Here is an 18,761-nt window from a genome sequence, read left to right on the forward strand (position 1 = left end):
TGCTGAACCATGTGAAAGAGTATTGGGGCTGGTCAGTAGTTCCAGATGAACTCTTTTCCTGTAGTACTGATCACTGTTCTTGAGTTGACCACTTGAGTGTTTCCACAGAGTTTTCATATTTTTAGTTCTGTGGGATTATTTCATTTCAATTTTACCTCCCCCTCACCAGGCATTGTAATTAGCAACAAGTGGGAGATTAGGTGACTTTTTGCAACCTGCTCGGAATCCAGTTGAACCTGCTACTCATTTTTTCCATCTCCACCTTGTCTTATACAGAATAACGTGTAACTAATATGGTGGGTTTATTATATTCGAAAAGATAATGATGTATAGAAGGCTGCTTAATTAATGGCAATATTGGTTCATTCACACACAGTACTTCATAAGCAGATTGTTGTTGCTGTATATCTGGTTTTGGATCCTCTGTGGAATGAACGTATTCTTTTGAACTCTTGTAGACAAGAGAATAGAATCATTATCCCTTATATCTACTGAGAGTTTTTGTTTACACATTTCTTTCTGTTGGGGGTTCAGTGTTTTTGGGCAGCTTCTGTACTTTAGTTCCATATCTTTTGTAATTCAAAGAGGGGGAAAGGTTTTTAAAATTCACACTGAGCATATTGAAACTCTTAGGTGTAGTTCTTGGGATGTGAACCATATTCTTTGGTATCTGAATATAATAATCCTCTTAGCATATTGGTCGTTTTCAGATCTCCCATTGGCTGTGCAATGCGCTCCCATCAGCCATTGGCCCATCAGCTGCCACTCAAGAGTACTCGCGTGCCATTGGTTAGGTGCTGGATCTGCTCCTCTTCCCCGCCCACTTCCACTTCAGCCACTGTTCCCTGTCAGAATAACTGGCAAACGGCTCTCTCTCCTGACAAAGACACTTCTCCTGCTTGGCTCCTCTGTGGGACTAACTTTTCCCTCAGTTGCTGTTGGTACGCAACCAAGCTTGGTTCTTTCAGTAAAAAGACAAAGGAAACCCTTTCCAGGCCTTTGTGAGGAACTCATTGGAGCCAGTTCTGACTAGTGTTGGCAGCTCCAGTTGGGAAATTCCTGGATATTTTGTGTCTAAGAAAGCCAGAGTTTGGGGAGGGGAGAGGCCTCAGCTGAACAGAATGCCAAAGCAGTTATTTTTTCCAGGATGGGAAGAGATCTGTTGTCTGGAGTTCAGTTGTGATACCCGGTGATCTTCAGGCTCCACCTGGAGGTTGGCTACCCTAAGCATAGCAGTTAGCACCTCAGAGCAGGGTCTGCCAGACCCAGGTTCTTGCTGTGGAAGCTGTGATTTCTGACCAGTCACAGACTTTCAGCGTAATCCCTTCCCCCGCCCACTGCCAGCATGGCCACTTTCCTGTCAGAATAAACTCTGAAAATTTCTAGGCAACCAAGCTTGGTTCTGTTAGTAAAACAAGGTTGTTGTGCAAGTCAAAAGGGGGAGAGGAGAATGATGTAAGCTGCTTTGATCCCTATTGCAGAGAAAACTTGTACTTTTCCTCCTGGGGAACCATTGTTGCCGATCTCCAGGTGAGGGCTGGAGATCACTCAGAATTACAACTGTTCTCCAGATGGCAGTGATCAGTTCCCCTGGAGAAAATGGTGGACTCTGTGTCCTTATACCTGCTGAGATGGCCCCCCTATGGCAGCCAATGTGATGTCTCAGTCAGGGCTTCAGAGCATGGTAGAGGCTGCAGTTGGGGGGAGACAGAAAGCTGAAGAGTGAGGGCCAGATTACAGCAGGTTGATGCTTGACTGCAAAGAAGATAGGGTTGCCAACTCCAGGTTGGGAAATTCCTGGAGACTTGAGGGGTGGAGCCTGGAGAGGGTGGGGTTTGAGGAGGGGTGGAACCTCAAACACGTACAATGCCATAGACTCCGCCCTCAAAAGCAGCCATTTCCTCTTGGGGAACCATTGTTGCCAATCTCCAGGGGAGGGCTGGTGATCACTCAGAATTACAACTGTTCTCTAGGAAAGAGGGGGGAGGAGATGGAAAGCTGAAGTCAGAGGGGCAGATAAAAGGTAGGTTGATGGTTGGCTGGGAGGGTAATAGGGTTGCCAATTCCACATTGGGAAATGTCTGGAGATTTGAGGGGTAGAGCCTGGAGAGGGTGAGGTTAGAGGAGGGGTGGGACCTCAGGCAAGTACAATGCCATAGACTCCACCCTCCAAACCGCTCGCGGGGAGGGCGGGGTAAAAATACTTAAAAATAAAATAAATAAATAAATAAATTTCCTCCTGGGGAACCATTGTTGCCAATGTCCAGGTGAGGGGTGGCGATCACTCAAAATTACAACTGCTCTTCAGGTAGCAGAGATCAGTTCCTCTGGAGAAAATGGTGGACTCTGTGTCATTATACCCTGCTGATGTCAGCACAGCAAATTGACGCTGAGTGCCCAAGGCCAGAGCACTCTCCCAGATCCTCTTTCTAGAGCGCATTGTATTTATTTCCACAATACCTTATTTCTAGTAGAATAATACATGGTGTGATAAGAGGTTGTCTTGCTCCCTACAAGCAGCTTAAATAGAATTTTTATGGACAAATAAATTCTGTTTGATATAACCATGCTAACAGGTGTCCCAGGAAAAAACAGAGAGCTTAGCTACGACATGATGTTTTATTGGATTATTTGAAGTATATGCACTTACTATTAGTGACATCTGCTTTCATGCATTATTTTCATGCATTATTTTATGTAAGCCCCCCTGAGCCTGCCTTGGCGGGGAGGGCAGCGTATAAATTGAATAAATAAATAAATAATACATCTGCTTTCATGCATTATATGCCAGCCAGTAATGGAAACATACTATCTATTATGTGATAATAACAGATTCTGTTTCTCTTTGTAGCCTGGTAGATTGTTTCCTGTTAGATTCAGCAGCAGTAAGCATTACTATGTCTCCTACTGGAGATTTTCTAGCTTCTTCCCATGTGGATGACCTTGGAATTTACCTGTGGTAAGTCCATATGATGAAATGATTTCATCAAATAGTTTTATATGTTTATATGCTAAATATTTCTTTCAGTTTTTAATGTAGATGTTTAGAGTGGATAGTGTTTCTTGACGTTGTAAGAGAATTCATTGGTTAGAAGAGAATGGAAATTGATTAAATGGGTAGCACAGCTACCTGGTAGGGTAACCCCTTTTAGAATCTTGGGGAAGGAGGGACAGTTAAGAGATTGACAGTTGAGAAATGTCAGTTGGGGAAATTACTTCTCTTTGGAAGTAGTGGCTATGGCTCAAAAGAATAGAGCCATGAAGCCTAGGGAATTAGACTATGGACATTTTTCCTGTTAAGAGGTCATTCTGAACAAATATTACGTAGGTAGTAGTAGAATGAGATGCTGCTGGCCTATTTCATCACAGTCCACCAAATGTTTTCTGGACCAATTTGTGGGAAGAACTGTGTGCCAAGAGCAGGTTTGAGCTCATTGCCGAGTCACTGTTCGTTTTAACAGTACTTAGCCAAGATGGCTGTAGTTGCCACTGACAACAGCAAGGTAGGAGGCCAGTTCCATGAAGCCTCCCCCTCTTGGGATTGTAACTGTGATCAGCTCCTGTGTGGGCAGAGCAGCCCTTGACTCATTCCATCCTGCCCACCTGCCTGTTGTCATGCATGTTGCTCCTAGATAGGTCTGAGAGTGGGTGCTTCTGGGGATGGCCTGCTCTTTGCTGCGCTGACATAGCTGAGGCTGTGCACATCCTGTGCCCTATTTGCTCTTGGGCATGGGTGCCAGCCGGTATAGGGTAAAAAGGTCTGTTTTTTATACACAGCCTGCCATTGCTGAGACTGACAACAACTTTGTGCAGACTTATTTGTAAGCTACCTAGAAGAATCTAACTCATAAGAACTCAGAGTATATAAATCTGAAAAAGAAATGTCAGCTTTTAATGCACAATTATGATGATTTCCCATTGTTGTGTTCTTCCATGCAAAGTTTCATAGGGCATATTTCCAAAAGGCACACATTGTGTTCTTGGGAAAATTGATCTGTGAAGTCATATTTTTCTACTGAATCTACTGGGCCAGTTCTCCAAGTACAACTAAATTCTGAAATCAAGGACTTGGAAACGAGTTTTGTTTGTTTTCCTTGAACTTTCTACCATAGAATTCTGGGATCCAAAATGTTACTTCAAGTGAGTCCAGTAGAGTTCTGATTTAATAGCCACATGCCATGTCAAACTACTTATGAAATGCCCCTGATCTTCAAAAGCATTTTGGCATTTGGGGATGGAGGGTGTGGTTGCTATCCAGAAAAAATGTCCAAGGCCCAAGAGAGGGAGCATGGGATTAGTTGGCATGTTTCTTTGGTTTCCAGTCCAAAGGAATGGAGACTTAGCTGACATTTTATTTGTGAAACCTCAATTCTGAAATTGTATCTACAGGGAGAAGGACCACAGGACATAGAGTGTTGTCGTCCCCCCCCCAAAAAAAATTGGGTAATCTTTTTGTCTCTCCCCAGGTCTAACCGCTCCTTGTATTCGCTTGTCTCTTTGCGTCCACTTCCAACTGATTATGAGCCTTCAGTAGTAATGCTGCCTGGAACCAGTCCAGCTGAAGGTATTTATGTGTGTTGCTGGATTTTGCCATATTTTGTTCGGGACAGTCACAGCAAGAGAGAACTTGTTTTTTAAAAATAATCTGCTGTTTCTCTGTTCATATTAATGATTAGGCTCCTACACCAGCCAATATAAAGGAAGAGGTTATGTTAACTCTTTTATCAGTGCAGCGATGGGCCATAGTTTTCACTGTTTTTCATGTAACTTACTTAAGGGACTTTGAAATAGATCTATCAAAAAACATCAGGTAGTTTTAGGGGATGAGTTTATAACTAAAGTAGGCAAATTTGCTGCTGAATTGTCTCCCTCTAGATTATGAGGTGCTGTTTGGATCCATGGGCTCTTCTTGGACACTGAACGTTTTGATCTAAGTCAGTCCAATCGGGTTGTTATTGCAGATTGTTCTGAGGTAGGGAGAGTCGGAAAGGAGTTTATTAGATCTTCTTCAATAGAATTCTCCAAGTGGGAGCAGGCATTGTCTATTGGAGATTCACAGGCAGTATCTAAAGATCTTCAATCTGGTGTTGTACAAATGCAGAGGTCTTCGTAGATGAAGGTTTTATAGGCAACTCCTTCAACTTTTCTGGCATTTTAGCATGCTGTAAATTTGGGAGCAGAGGGGTTATGTTAGAGTTGGCAAAAACTCTAACTGGAAAAATCCCTTTGGAGTTCAAGAAGAATCTTTGTCGGAAAAGTAATGCTGGAACTTGTAGGCTATTAAAAGTGAGTAATATCCTCTGTGTTTGGCTTGATCTATTTAGCATTTCCACCATAGAAAGATCTATTAGGGCTTTGTATTTTGGAAAAAGAGTTCTGAAATATATAATAGCCTGCCTTTTGGAGCTCCAAATGATGGACTGGCCTTTGTATCGGCAGATGGATAGACAAACCTTTCTTGGCTGTGGGTCATTTTAAATGACTCCTTCCTTAGGCTAGGTTTCAGACCAGCTCCTAGCTTATCTCCTGTTGACGTCAGACTGCTGCCAATCCGGGCTGCATTAGATTCCTTAGCTATTGGGCTGATCAGTCCACATATGTTTGACACTGTCCTTGTGAGTTGTTCAACATTGGAGCTATTTCGGTGCAAAGATACAAATATAAGCTCCACTGTCTTAGCAGTCAGCATTGAAAGCTCTTTCAGAGGATTGTCAGCTTCCTCATTTTTCTTCTCTGTTTGTAAGATGATCTCTTCTTCCATAATATCACCTTTTTGATTTTCCTCAAGGACAAATGTGTCGGCTAGGACTGCATTAGCAATAGGAATATTAAATGCCTCCGTCTCTTTTGTTGAGAAGTAATTTTCAGTTCTTTTTTGCTTACGTGCTGGAGTTGTAACTGTGTCCTCTGGTTCCTGTAGACGCTTGCATGTCCTCATTGCTATATTAGACTGCCAAGCAGCCTTTTGGTAGTATTCAGTAATTGTTTTAGCAGAGATCTAACTTGGTAATTTGCAGGTATCTTCTATTAGCAAAATGTGTTGCACTAAAACTTTAAAAATCAAATATTATTTTAAAGAATTAATTATTAGGTCTATGACATAGTTTAGCTTGCAACAGCTTTTGACAACTTTAGTGTCCCAGCCTTTACATTCCTCAGCATCTTTAACTCCAGGCACTTCCTCCCATAAGGGAATTAAGATACGATTTCAAAGCTGGTATTAGCTGCAGCTTTTTGAAGGCAAATGTTAGAAAATATATAATTGCTTGTAAACCTGAACAGGAAAATAGTTGAGTTGGATAGAAAGGATAAATAAATGAGAATTGACTTGCAGAGAGCTTATCTCAATGTTGCCCAGTTAATGCGTAGAGCATAGGTCTATCAATAGCTGTTAGCCATGATGGCTAAATAAAGCCTCCAATGTTCAGAGGTACTATGCCATTGAATACCACTTGATGGAGAGCAGCAGTGTGGGATTGCTGTTGCCTTCTCCTTAAAGGCTTTTGTGAGGAACAACAGGATGTTAAACTAGATGAATCTTTTGGTCTAATTTAGCAGAGAGCCAGTGTGGTTGATTTAGTAGAGAGCCAGTGTTGTGTAGTGGTTAAAAGTGGTGGGCTCTAATCTGGGGAACCGGTTGATTCTCCACTCCTCCACGTGCAGCCAGCTGGAAGACCTTGGGTCAGTCATAGTTCTCTCAGAGCTGTTCTCTCAAGAGGAGTTCTGTCAGAGCTCTCTCAGCCCCACCTACCTCACAGGGTGCCTGTTGTGGGGAGAGGAAGGGAAAGGAGATTGTAAATTGCTCCTTTGGATAATTAAGGGTGGAGTATAAAATCAACTCCTCTTCGTCGTCGTCTTCATCTTTGTCGTCATCGTCATCATCTTTATCTTCTTCTTTGTCTTCGTCATCATCATCATCTTCTCCTCTTATGTTATTTGCCAACAGTCAGTCATCAAGGTCAGCTTCTCATGGAACACTGTGCTAGCAGTCCGTTGTCGGGAAATGGCATGATGGCTGCCAAGTGCTGTATCATAGGGGAAGAGGCATCCTTCTTCACTTGCTGAAATTGGTGGAATGCACTTTTCACCTCTGCCACAGTTTACACTTCCAGGAACAGCTGTAGGTCTAGGAGCATACCAAGACTTAGAATTCTGAAGAACCAACTCACCTTGCTTTTCCAAGTCAGAGTCAAGGGCCTTGCTAATTGATGTTGCTCAGTCTCACCTACGTTGATACAAATTGGGTCTTTCAAATTGTTTTTGTTCGGGAAGAAATGTAGATGTTGTGACACACTCCCATCTAATAAAGAGTCTACACAGAACATCTTGCAGTAGTATCAGTGACTAAGACTTAGAGCTGTCATTGTTTGCATATCCTGATGATGTGCTGCTGAAAGTACAATTTATACAATTATTAGAAATGATGCGTAACGAAATTGGAAGCAATCCAGATTTCATGTTGTCACAAGAGTGCACAGGCTTCTCTAGAAGCATAACCTAGATTCACAGCTATACCTTCTGAGAGCCTTTTCTTTAAAAAAAAAATCTTTCGGCACACCAATATTGATTTTTGTTGTTGTTCAGTCGCACAGTCGAGTCCGACTCTTCGCGACCCCATGGACTAGATCACGCCAGGCCTTCCGGTCTTCCGCCGTCCTCTGACGTTTGCTCAACCTCATGTTCGTTGCATCTATGACACTGTCTAACCATCTCATCCTTTGCCGTCCCCGTCTTCTTTGACCTTCAATCTTTCCCAGCATCAGGGTCTTCTCCAGTGAGTGGTCCCTTCTCATTTGGTGGCCAAAGTATTTGAGCTTCAGTTTCATTATCTGGCTTTCCAGGGAACAGTCAGGGTTGATTTCTTTTAGGATTGACTGATTTGATCTCCTTGCAGTCCCGGGAAATCTCAAGAGTCTTCTCCAGCACCACAGTTCAAAAGAATCTATTCTTCAGCGCTCGGCCTTCCTTATAGTCCAACTCTCGCAGCCATAAATGACTACTGGGAATACATTGCTTTGACCATGCGGACTTTTGTTGGCAGGGTGATATCTCTACTTTTTATCATGCTGTTTAGGTTCGCCATCGCTTTCCTCCCAAGGAGCAGGCATCTTTTAATTTCATGGCTGCTGTCACAGTCTGCGGTGATCTGGGATCCCAGGAACGTGAAGTCTGTCACTACTTCCACGACTTCCCCTTCTATTTGCCAAGGAGTGATGGGGCCGGATGCCATGATCTTAGTTTTTTTGATGTTGAGCTTCAAGCCCACTTTTGCGCTCTCCTCTTTTACTCTGAGCAAGAGGCTCTTTAGATCCTTTTCACTTTCAGCCATTAGAGTGGTATCATCTGCATATCTGAGGTTGTTGATCTTTTCCCCAGCAATCTTAATTCCCGCTTGTGATTCATCCAGGCCAGCATTTCGCATGATGTACTCTGCATATATATTAAATAAGCAAGGTGACAGTATACATCCTTGTCGTACTCCTTTTCCTATGCTGAACCAATCAGTTGTTCCGTATCCGGTTCTAACTGTCGCTTCTTGGCCCTTATACAGGTTTCTCAAGAGACATGTGAGGTGGTCTGGTACTCCCATCTCTTTAAGGACCTGCCATAGTTTGTTGTGATCCACACAGTCAAAGGCTTTAGCATAGTCAATGAAGCAGAAGTAGATATTTTTCTGGTACTCTCTTGCTTTCTCCATAATCCAGCGAATGTTGGCAATATGATCTCTCGTTCCTCTACCTCTTCGAAACCCAGCTTGTACTTCTGGTAGTTCTCTATCCACGTACTGTTGAAGCCTAGCTTGTAGGATCTTGAGCATGACCTTGCTAGCGTGTGATATGAGTGCAATTGTGCGATAGTTTGAACATTCCTTGGCATTGCCCTTCTTTGGGATTGGAATGTATACTGATCTTTTCCAATCCTGTGGCCACTGTTGCGTTTTCCAAATTTGCTGGCAAATGGAGTGCAGAACTTTAACAGCATCCTCTTCTAAGACTTTGAATAGCTCAGCTGGGATACCATCACCTCCACTAGCTTTGTTGTTAGTAATGCTTTCTAAGGCCCATTTAACTTCACATTCCAGGATGTCTGGCTCGAGGTCAGTGATTATACCGTCGTGGTTGTCAAGGACATCGAGGTCTTTCTTGTATAGTTCTTCTGTGTATTCTTGCCATCTTTTCCTAATCTCTTCTGCTTCTGTTAGGTCCCTACCGTTTTTGTCCTTTATCATGGCCAGCTTTGCATGGAACGCTCCCTTGATTTCTCCAATTTTCTTGAAGAGATCTCTAGTCCTTCCCATTCTATTGTTTTCTTCTATTACTTTGCACTGTTCATTCAGGAAGGCCTCCTTATCTCTCCTTGCTGTTCTCTGGAAATCTGCGTTCAGTTGGGTAAATCTTTCCTTTTCGCCTTTGCCTTTCGCTTTCCTTCTTTCCTCTGCTATTTGTAAAGCCTCATCAGAAAGCCATTTTGCTTTCTTGCATTTCTTTTTCTTTGGTATGGTGGTGATTGCTGCCTCCTGTACGATGTCACGAACCTCTGTCCATAGTTCTTCAGGCACTCTATCTATCAAATCCAGACCCTTGAATCTATTCTTCACCTCTACTGTATATTCATCAGGGATGTGATCTAGGTCAAACCTGAATGGCCTCATGGTTTTCCCGATTTTCTTCAGTTTAAGTCTGAATTTTGCAATGAGTAGCTCATGATCTGAACCACAGTCAGCTCCAGGTCTTGTTTTTACTGACTGGATAGAGCTTCTCCATCTTTGACTGCAAATTATATAGTCAATCTGATTTCGGTGTTGCCCATCTGGTGATGTCCATGTGTAGAGTCGTCTCTTAGGTTGTTGGAAAAGGGTGTTCGCTATGACCAGTGTGTTCTCTTGACAAAACTCTGTTAACCTTTGCCCTGCTTCATTTTGCTTTCCAAGGCCAAACTTGTCTGTTATTCCGGTTACCTTTTGACTTCCTACTTTAGCATTCCAGTCCCCTATGATGATGAGGACATCATTTTTTGGTGTTAGTTCTAGGAGGTGTTGTAGGTCTTCATAGAACCGGTCCACTTCAGCCTCTTCTGCATCAGTGGTTGGGGCATAGACTTGGATTACTGTGATGTTGAATGGTTTGCCTTGGAATCGGACCGAAATCATTCTGTCATTTTTGAGATTGTATCCCAGTACTGCCTTTTGCACTCTCTTGTTGACTATAAAGGCCACACCATTTTTTCTACGAGATTCCTGGCCACAGTAGTAGATATAATGGTCTTCTGAGTTAAATTCGCCCATTCCTGTCCACTTTAGTTCACTGATTCCTAGGATATCGATGTTCAGTCTTGCCATCTCATTTTTGACCACGTCAAGCTTACCTTGATTCATAGATCTTACATTCCAGGTTCCTATGCAGTATTGTTCTTTGCAGCATCGGACTTTCCTTTCACCATCAGACACATCCACAACTGAGCGTCCTTTCGGCTTTGGCCCAGCCGCTTCACTCTTTCTGGGGTTACTTGTACTTGCCCTCTGCTCTTCCCCAGTAGCATATTGGACACCTTCCGACCTGAGGGGCTCATCTTCCGGCGTCATATCTTTTAGCCTTTTGATAGAGTCCATGGGGTTTTCTTGGCAAAAATACTGGAGTGGGTTGCCATTTCCTTCTCCAGGGGATCACGCTTGGTCTGAGTTCTCTGCTGTGGCCTGTCCATCTTGGGTGGCCCTTCACAGCATAACCCACAGCCTCATCGAACCACGCAAGCCCCCTCGCCACGCCAAGGCAGTGATCCATGAGGGGACATAAAATGCTAGTAGTTACAAAATCTGAAGAGCTATTGTTTTAGAAGTGCTATTTTAAAAGTTTTAAATTTTGATTTATTTAAAGAAATCTTGTTCATTGTAAGTGACCAGTCCAGGGGTTGCTCTCTGTTGGCTAGATCAAATTTTACTGGAAAGGAGTGGAGAGATGTTTCACCCAAAATATCCTGGCACATGCACACATACAACATCAGTTTTGCCTTCTTATATAGAGAAGCAGTCACTAGAGGAAGTATAGGACTTCCTCCTTCTGGATAAGCTCTTCCTCTGGCTGGATAAGCAGCTGGTGGCAGCAGGGCTCTCAGCATTATCCCAGTGCCTGGATATGGTAGTCCAGTGGTTAAGGGTGAGATGGCTGAAGTTGAATCCATCCAAGACAAAGGTCATGTGGCTGGGAAAAACTGGAATGCTAGCTGGAGGGTCACTCCCGAGTCTTGATGGTGTCCAGTTAACGGCTGTAGACTCTGTAAAGAGCCTCAGGGTGTGGTTGGATTCTGTACTATCATTGGATAAACAGGTTTCCATGGTAGCACGGTCACTGTTTTTTCACCTATGCCCGGTCCGCCAGCTGGCTCCTTATTTGTCTGAGTCAGACCTTGCCACATTGATCCATGCAATTGTCACCTCCAGTATGCACTAGAGGTTCACTCCACATAGGGCTGCCTGTGCAAACGCTTTGGAAACTGCAGGTGGTCCAGAATGCAGCTGCCAGGTTGTTGACTGGAACACCACTGTCAGCTGATATTACTCTAATTCTGCGGCAGCTGCACTGACTACCAATTAGTTGCCGGATCCAATTCAAGGTGTTGGTGTTAACCTTTAAAGTCCTTAATGGTCTGGGACCCTCATACCAATGGGATCGCCTCTCCCGTTACAAACCCCTGTGCTCTCTTCGATCATCATCCAAGGGCCTCTTGCATGTGCCTGGTCCCAGGATGGCTTGGTTAGCTGTCAGCAGGGGAAGAAGTTGTGAAGAAGAAGAAGAGTTGGATTAATACTCCACCCTTCACTCAGAGTGGCTTACAGTCTCCTTCACTTCCTCTCCCTGCAACAGACACCCTGTGAGGTAGGTGGGGCTGAGAGAGCTCTGCCTGAGAACTGCTCATGAGAGAACTGTGACTGACCCAAGGTCACCCAGCTGGCTGCATGTGGAGGAGTGGGGAATCAAACCTGGTTCTCCAGATTCGAGTCCGCCACTCTTAACCACTACACCAAACTGTCTCTACCCTCTGGCCCCTATCCTGTAGAATGCACTCTTGGATGACATCCGAGCCCTGCCAGGCTTGCTTAGTCTCTGCAGGGCATGAAAAGCTGGAGTGTAACCACACGTTTGGTTTGTTTTAATAGTAGTATGATGATAGCCACATTTTTTTATATTTTAATTTTAATGTTTTATATTGGTTTTTATGTTGTTTTTTACCTTACGGACCTTAATGTTGTAAGTTACCACAAGACCCTTCAGGTGAGTGGTGACTAAAAAAAAATTAATAAATTTGGAGGGCACCGTTCATTATTCCACAATCATAATTTAAATTAAAAAGAAGCACTTGGGCATTAGTAGGTCCCCCTTTCCCTCCATTGCCAAGAAGAAGAGGCTCAATGAGAGGAAAAACTGAGGGATAGCCAGGTATGTAGTCTGCTTAAATAGGAAACTCTTGGCCAAGGCTGATTGGTCACTTGTAAGCCTCAGGTATGGAAATACCAGTGTGTATTTCTGTCTGCTGCAGTATGGACTGAAATGAACATTCTCAGTCATTGTCTCCAGCTGCAGGCATGTTCTTCACAGTGTGTCTTGACTGAGGCTATTTTACCCTCTGCACATCATTATATCTGAAATGTAGCTGTAGAGAAATAATTACCTAAATGTTCTTGACGATTCCCTGGTCACTCAAGCTTTACTATCCTTGGAATATATCTTTCCCAGTATTGGCTGATTTTCCCCCCTACCTGTTACAATTCAAAGATGCAGATGTCACAGAAGAGGAAGAAACAAGTGATGAGATGATAGAATATGATTCTCCAGAGCAGCTGGGAGACACACTAGTGACCCTTTCTACATTGTCAGAATCTAGATGGAAGAACCTACTTAATCTTGATGTTATTAAGGTAACATGACTACACCATACATTCAAAGACGTCTGATCAGGACCTGGTCTTGTTATTTGTATATTGTTGGGTTGTTTTCTAGCATAAATGGCAAAAAGTAAACAAAACCTGTTTCCTGAAGAACTGCACTTTGAAGCAGGGACCTCCTTATGGCAAAATGGCAAATAGTAAACAAAACCTGTTTCCTGAAGAACTGCATTTTGAAGCAGGGACCTCCTTAGAGTTTTTTGTAACAATTGGACGTTTAAGGAACCTCCTTTTTATCCTCTTCTTTCTGGATTTTTATTTGAATCTTCACAACTGGAGACCTGCAACAAACTATTGCAGTGTGTCTCCATTGTTGTAATGTAGCAACTTTTCTGGTTTGAGCCTAAACCTGTGGGGCATGCTGTTTACCCTGTAGCTGTGGTGGCTATAGTTTTGTTGTTCCCAGTGGAACTAGCAAGCATTAGAGCAGTCATGCTCTCTCACTGGCTGCCTTGATTTCTTCTAACGGCCAGATAGTGAGTGATAAAAAGTCAGTTATTAAAACTGTTAAAAACCCTGATTCTTCCTAGCCTTCTTGGCTCCTCTGGCTTTCATAATTGATTCACCCACAAATTTGGACTCCTATGACAGACAGTACTGGGTGGAAGCTGCATGCCTCATCTGAGCAGGAGGAGGGTGAGGTTCTTAGTTTGTGGCTCCATAGAGAAGAGGCAAGAGCTAGCCTAATGTACAGTGATGGCTGGTTTAATGGAGGTCAAAGGGGTTGGTGTGCTCATGGCCCCTTGTGTGTTTGCACCTGCAGCAATACAGTGTACTTGGCAGCATTCTTTTTTGTGTTTTATTTGTTACCTAAAATACTTCTCTATATACCTGTAGGGTTCCCCAAGTTATACAGAAATCCTCCTTGTTTTAATGGGTGACCCCTCCCCCTTCCTATTACAGCAATTGGGCAGGGCCACAAAGTTTACCATTAGAGGAGATGATAGCAGTGGCTTACAGTAACCTCTGGATTTCCTTTGGGGTTCTCAGGAAAAAGAACTTCTTAAAAATCCTTCAATACTATTTCTTAATGTTAAACAGTTCATCTATGTTTCATATTCAGGTAGGGTGTGTTATATTAGACTTTTAGCTGCTGTCATAGTTGGAAAATTAAGAAACTTTGTATTCTTAAAGTTACAATCCAAATAAGAAAACTTGATGGTGTAAAATCTCTCATTTACAGAAAAAGAATAAACCGAAAGAACCACCGAAAGTGCCAAAATCTGCACCATTCTTCATTCCCACTGTTCCTGGTCTCATACCGCGATATGCTTCTGTTGAACATGAAAATGACAGAGAGCAGGTAAAAAGGGACCTGTTTGTAATAAGTATCTTCACAACACGGAACTTCACTATATATCTCTCTCAGCCGTTTCAGTACTCTTAAAAGTATGTCTGATGAAATATATTATGCCCCCTTTTTTCCTCTGTAAGGTTTAATACCTAGATCATTGCCTGGTTTAGGACTCTCCTTCATTTTACAGAAGTTTCTTTCAGTTTTGGTCTCCATTACAACATATTTGAAAACTCTTCACAGCACCGTTAGTGGGTATTAAAGTGATATTATAGATAACTATCTCGTATCCAACCTAATACTTCATACCCGTTGTCACATTCTCTGTAGACTATGTATCTGTCCATTTTGTCGTTGTACATATACTTACAAATACACAGAACACACTGCAGAGCCTAATATAAACAGATATTTGGAACTGCCAGTCCACAGAAAGACGGGGCTCAAATAAATCCTTGTTTTGATTTCTTCCATTTGTTTTTGTTAATGGTGTGTATTTCTGCACACATGTACATCTAGCCTGAAAATAGTAAATAAATCTGGGGAAGGGTAATAATAAATGGATGTGATTCCTTCAAACTGTGACAGCTGCCGCCTTCCATTTTTAATACAATTGTTAATTGAAGGATCTCTAATTCATTGAAACCAATTCTTAAAAATGTGAACTATTTTATATTATTCATAAATTCCATCTAAATATATACTTCCTCAGAAAAAAATATTGATATGTAACGTTTTTTTCACACATTTCAAGTGGCAACTATTTTTTCTATATTCCAGTCAAAACTAGTGAAACTTGGAGTGTTGGCACAAAAATCGGAATTCCATGTGCAGCTTGAAGAAGCCTTGAGCAAGAGCAACTGTAAGTTATATGAAACAGCAAAGGAAAGAGGTGAATTCTGACATTTTGGTATAAAGAACTGGCTGGAAAAGAGTTGTGTACTTTCATCCTGAAGACTTACATTAGAAATGGATGCCTTAAAAAACCAACTGACTTTCGAAGTAAAGCTTGAGATGAAGGATAAATTTTTCCTCATCTGTGAGGAATGCCATTTCTGTAATATACAGCTGTATGCAGAGTCCTTGCGTTCAACTAGAAATATCACCCTCATAATCATGTTGTCTTTGTGGCTGACCCTACTGATAGGTTAAAATTTACTTAGACCCACAGAATGAACAGCCAGACAACTGAAAATGCCTTTTAGTAGACTAGCCCCCTATTGCCAATAGATTTGTTGTCAGACTTTGAAAAAGGAAATCTTGTTGTACAGGTGGATACTATTTTATTTATTCAAAACATTTTGTACTACACACACCCAGCGCAATGCTCTTGAGAGTCAATACAATATTATGATATTATGGTATGTATATCAGATTAGGTCAGGGAGACCTGGGTTCAAATCCCTATGCAGTTACGAAGTTATGGGTGACTTTGGATTGGTGTATCTCACTTAGTCTTGCCTAGCTCATACAGTTGTTATGAAGCTAAAACAGAGAGGGGATTATCATATATGCTATCGTTAACTCCTTAGAAGAAGAGTAGGATACAAATGTTATAGAGATGTCCATACAGAATCAAACAGTAAAAATCATTGTGAATATTATAAAACAAGGTAAGATCCACCATATTAAAACCAGCAGCTCAACCCTGTCATGAGCCAGGAGAAAAGGTAGTTATAAAGCAATAATGGGTGATGTTATCAAACTAGGCAAAGGGTAAAACAGCCAAAAAGACTGGAGACAAACACATCCTCACCTGAGCTGATTGGTAAATACTAGAAAGTGATTCTGTATAATTTGTATTCTAGTAAGTTTCTAATTATATATATTAAGTCCTTTTCCTTGAGTCCAAAAAATATAAAACCATTTTGAATGAGACCGCAACAACTCTGTCTCCTGATGTAAAAATACCTCCACATTTGGCATTTTGCAGCTTTGAGAACCAAATCAGCAACTTTTTAAAACAGTGCCAAGTACAAAATTTTATTCTTATTTTATTTACATTATCTATAGTCAGACTTTCTCACTTGGACTCAAGGTGGATTACAGAGTGAGTCAATATAATCCACACAGTGGGGCATTCAATAGTGCAATAGGATTTGGGTTGTAGAACCAGCCAGAAGTCTAAAAATATGACTGACGAAAAGCAAAAGTATTAACACAAGACGTTAAATGATGCAAAAATTAAATATTAAGATCCTACATATCCTATATGCAGTAGTAAAGACCATAGTCCCTAGTAATTTAGTCAAGTAACTTTGTGAATCATTTTGTACAGTGCAGCCCTGCTGCCTACCTAGAAAAGCCCTCTTGAATAATCCAGTTTTGCATAGTTTGCAGGAAGCCAGAAGAGTGGGAGGCCATTCCGTAAGGTGGGGGCAGTTGTTATTTTGCCCGTTTGCAGGCTGGCACCTGCAGAAGGCCCTACTCAGAACAGGAAGGTGGTTGTGGTGGAGAATAGGGGGAGAGGTGGTTTCGTAGATATTCGGGTCGAAGGCCATAATGGCGCTTTGTACGTGATAGCCAATACCTTAAATTGAGCCTGGTAACTGATGGGCAGCCAGTGGAGTGACTTTTTGTGGTGAAAACCAGGAGAGAAAAAATCCAGCCAGCATTCATATACTTGAGAACAGCTGTAACTCCTGCAAAGCTAGGTGCCTTAATGCGCTTTGAATGGAACAATCCTTTATTTGTTTAGTTTTTGTATTTTGTGTGTGTGTGCACGTGCGCCTGGAACTCATGGCAACCTCTGGTGACTGACCCCTACTGGGAGCCTGGAGGATATTCAGAGAGGTGGCTGGGTAAAGCCTGCTCCTGGCTCTGGTATTTCAAGGAGGTCTCCCATCCAAGTACTTTGGCAACCCTGTTTAGCTTCCGAGATTGGGCTTGCCTGGGCTATCGAGGTCAGGGCAAATGGCGCAATCATACATATAAACAATAAAACAAGCTGTATCCTAAAATCTTAGAGTAAAGCATGCAAGAACTATCTCAGCAATATTGGATCAATATTAAAATTAGTGCCAAGGAATGTGATTTAACAGAGAAGAGTCAGTTTTATGAAATGTGTTCTGAGACCTCCCATTCTCTGTAGCATTCTGGTACAGTACCTACGGAGGGACCCCACCAAGGGGAACAACAAAGTTTTGTCGAGCCCTATGAGCATCCCTATGTGTATGGATGTTGTATCCTCACACTGGAAAAGATGGGGCTCTGTAGAACATAAGCACAGAACCTGTGGTCCCAAGAAGAAAGTAAGAGAACCCATAGGTGCAGCTGGAGCATTTTTTAAGTATTCCGTTTACTGCCTCAATTTCCAGAGATTTTGGGGAGCAAGAACACCTGCTGATGCTGTACCCTTACTTTCACCTAATGGCTGCTTTAGACAGTGTGCAGATGCTTCAGTCTCATTTGAGTGCTGCCGGTAGGGCAGCTGTTCAGTACACTCTGACATTTAATGCTTTGATATTTGTTGAGCTCTAACTGTATTATTAATGCTCTGACAGATGAGTCCCCACTCGGTATTCTGAAGGACATGGGACCAGCTAATATTGAGATAGAACTGAGAGGCTTGTCTCCTGATGATGGTGGTTCCGTAAAGGTGATGCAGAGCTTTCTAAGAATGATCGGAGCAATGCTGGACACAAGGTGTGACTTTGAGCTGGCTCAGGCATATCTGGCTTTGTTTCTAAAGGTAAATGTTCATTTTGACTGCAGTGATATTGCCAATGATAGACAGTGACACTCATTTGTCCAGAGCAGTCTCCACTTTGAATAACCAAGACAGATATTTGGGAGGTGGAGAGGGAGAAGTATTTCAGAGCATTGATTTTTCTCTAGGACCATTTCCGCAGTAGGAATTTACCCCTCAAAAGTGTCACTTTGGACTCCCATTCAGTGCCGCAGGTCTGCGCCAGTAGTTTTGCAGTAGGGCATTTTCCTCAGTGTTTCCCGTGGTTATGGCAAAGCTTCAACCCACCACATGATTTCTGCAGTAACCATGAATATTTTCTTCCCAGCATGCAGTGGTCACTTACGTTGCCCCCCCCCCTCTCTTTTTTTGTTCATGCATGCATGGTAGCATTGCAATGCAATCACCAGGCAGAAGCACTTTTTGATTGGCAGCTCATGTTCCCACGGGGGGCAATACACATGTCTATGTACAGATTTGTTAAAAAGAGAAATTATAAACTTCCATGTGGCTGCAGTAGCCACATGTGTCCAAATCAAACCAAATAAATCAAGTGCCTTTTTTTTAGAAGTACCTGTTTAAACAGCTGAACTGTGGGGGGCAGAAAAGACACTTCTATCTTGGTACATGGTTTAAAGAGGAAGTTTGAGAGGCATTAACCAAGGAAGCCCTTGTAGCACAGTGAAAACATCATGGTTTTACACCCTAAAGGTTGTGAGTTTGAATCCCAGAGGGGGCAGAATTTTTTTATGGGCATTCAATTTTTTTTTTTCTTAACAACAACATTAACTGGGAGAGGGAGGGGTATTTGGTAAATCCATTTTTCCACAAGGAGTGAA

At 42.3% G+C, this 18,761-nt stretch overlaps 1 protein-coding gene across 1 annotated transcript in view; it reads left to right on the forward strand.

The window, feature by feature from the left end:
- Positions 1–18,761, forward strand: part of WDR36 (WD repeat domain 36) — a 54,013-nt gene that overhangs the window by 33,854 nt on the left and 1,398 nt on the right. Inside the window, exons 17-22 of the mRNA XM_015419331.1 lie at positions 2,852–2,959; positions 4,467–4,564; positions 12,771–12,913; positions 14,124–14,243; positions 15,015–15,096; positions 17,738–17,925. Of these exons, the coding sequence (XP_015274817.1) occupies positions 2,852–2,959; positions 4,467–4,564; positions 12,771–12,913; positions 14,124–14,243; positions 15,015–15,096; positions 17,738–17,925 (739 nt within the window). The remainder of the gene's footprint in view (positions 1–2,851; positions 2,960–4,466; positions 4,565–12,770; positions 12,914–14,123; positions 14,244–15,014; positions 15,097–17,737; positions 17,926–18,761) is intronic.

This window comes from Gekko japonicus, unplaced genomic scaffold (genome assembly GCF_001447785.1).
Source record: "Gekko japonicus isolate JY-2015 unplaced genomic scaffold, Gekko_japonicus_V1.1 scaffold257, whole genome shotgun sequence".
Taxonomy (NCBI): domain Eukaryota; kingdom Metazoa; phylum Chordata; class Lepidosauria; order Squamata; family Gekkonidae; genus Gekko; species Gekko japonicus.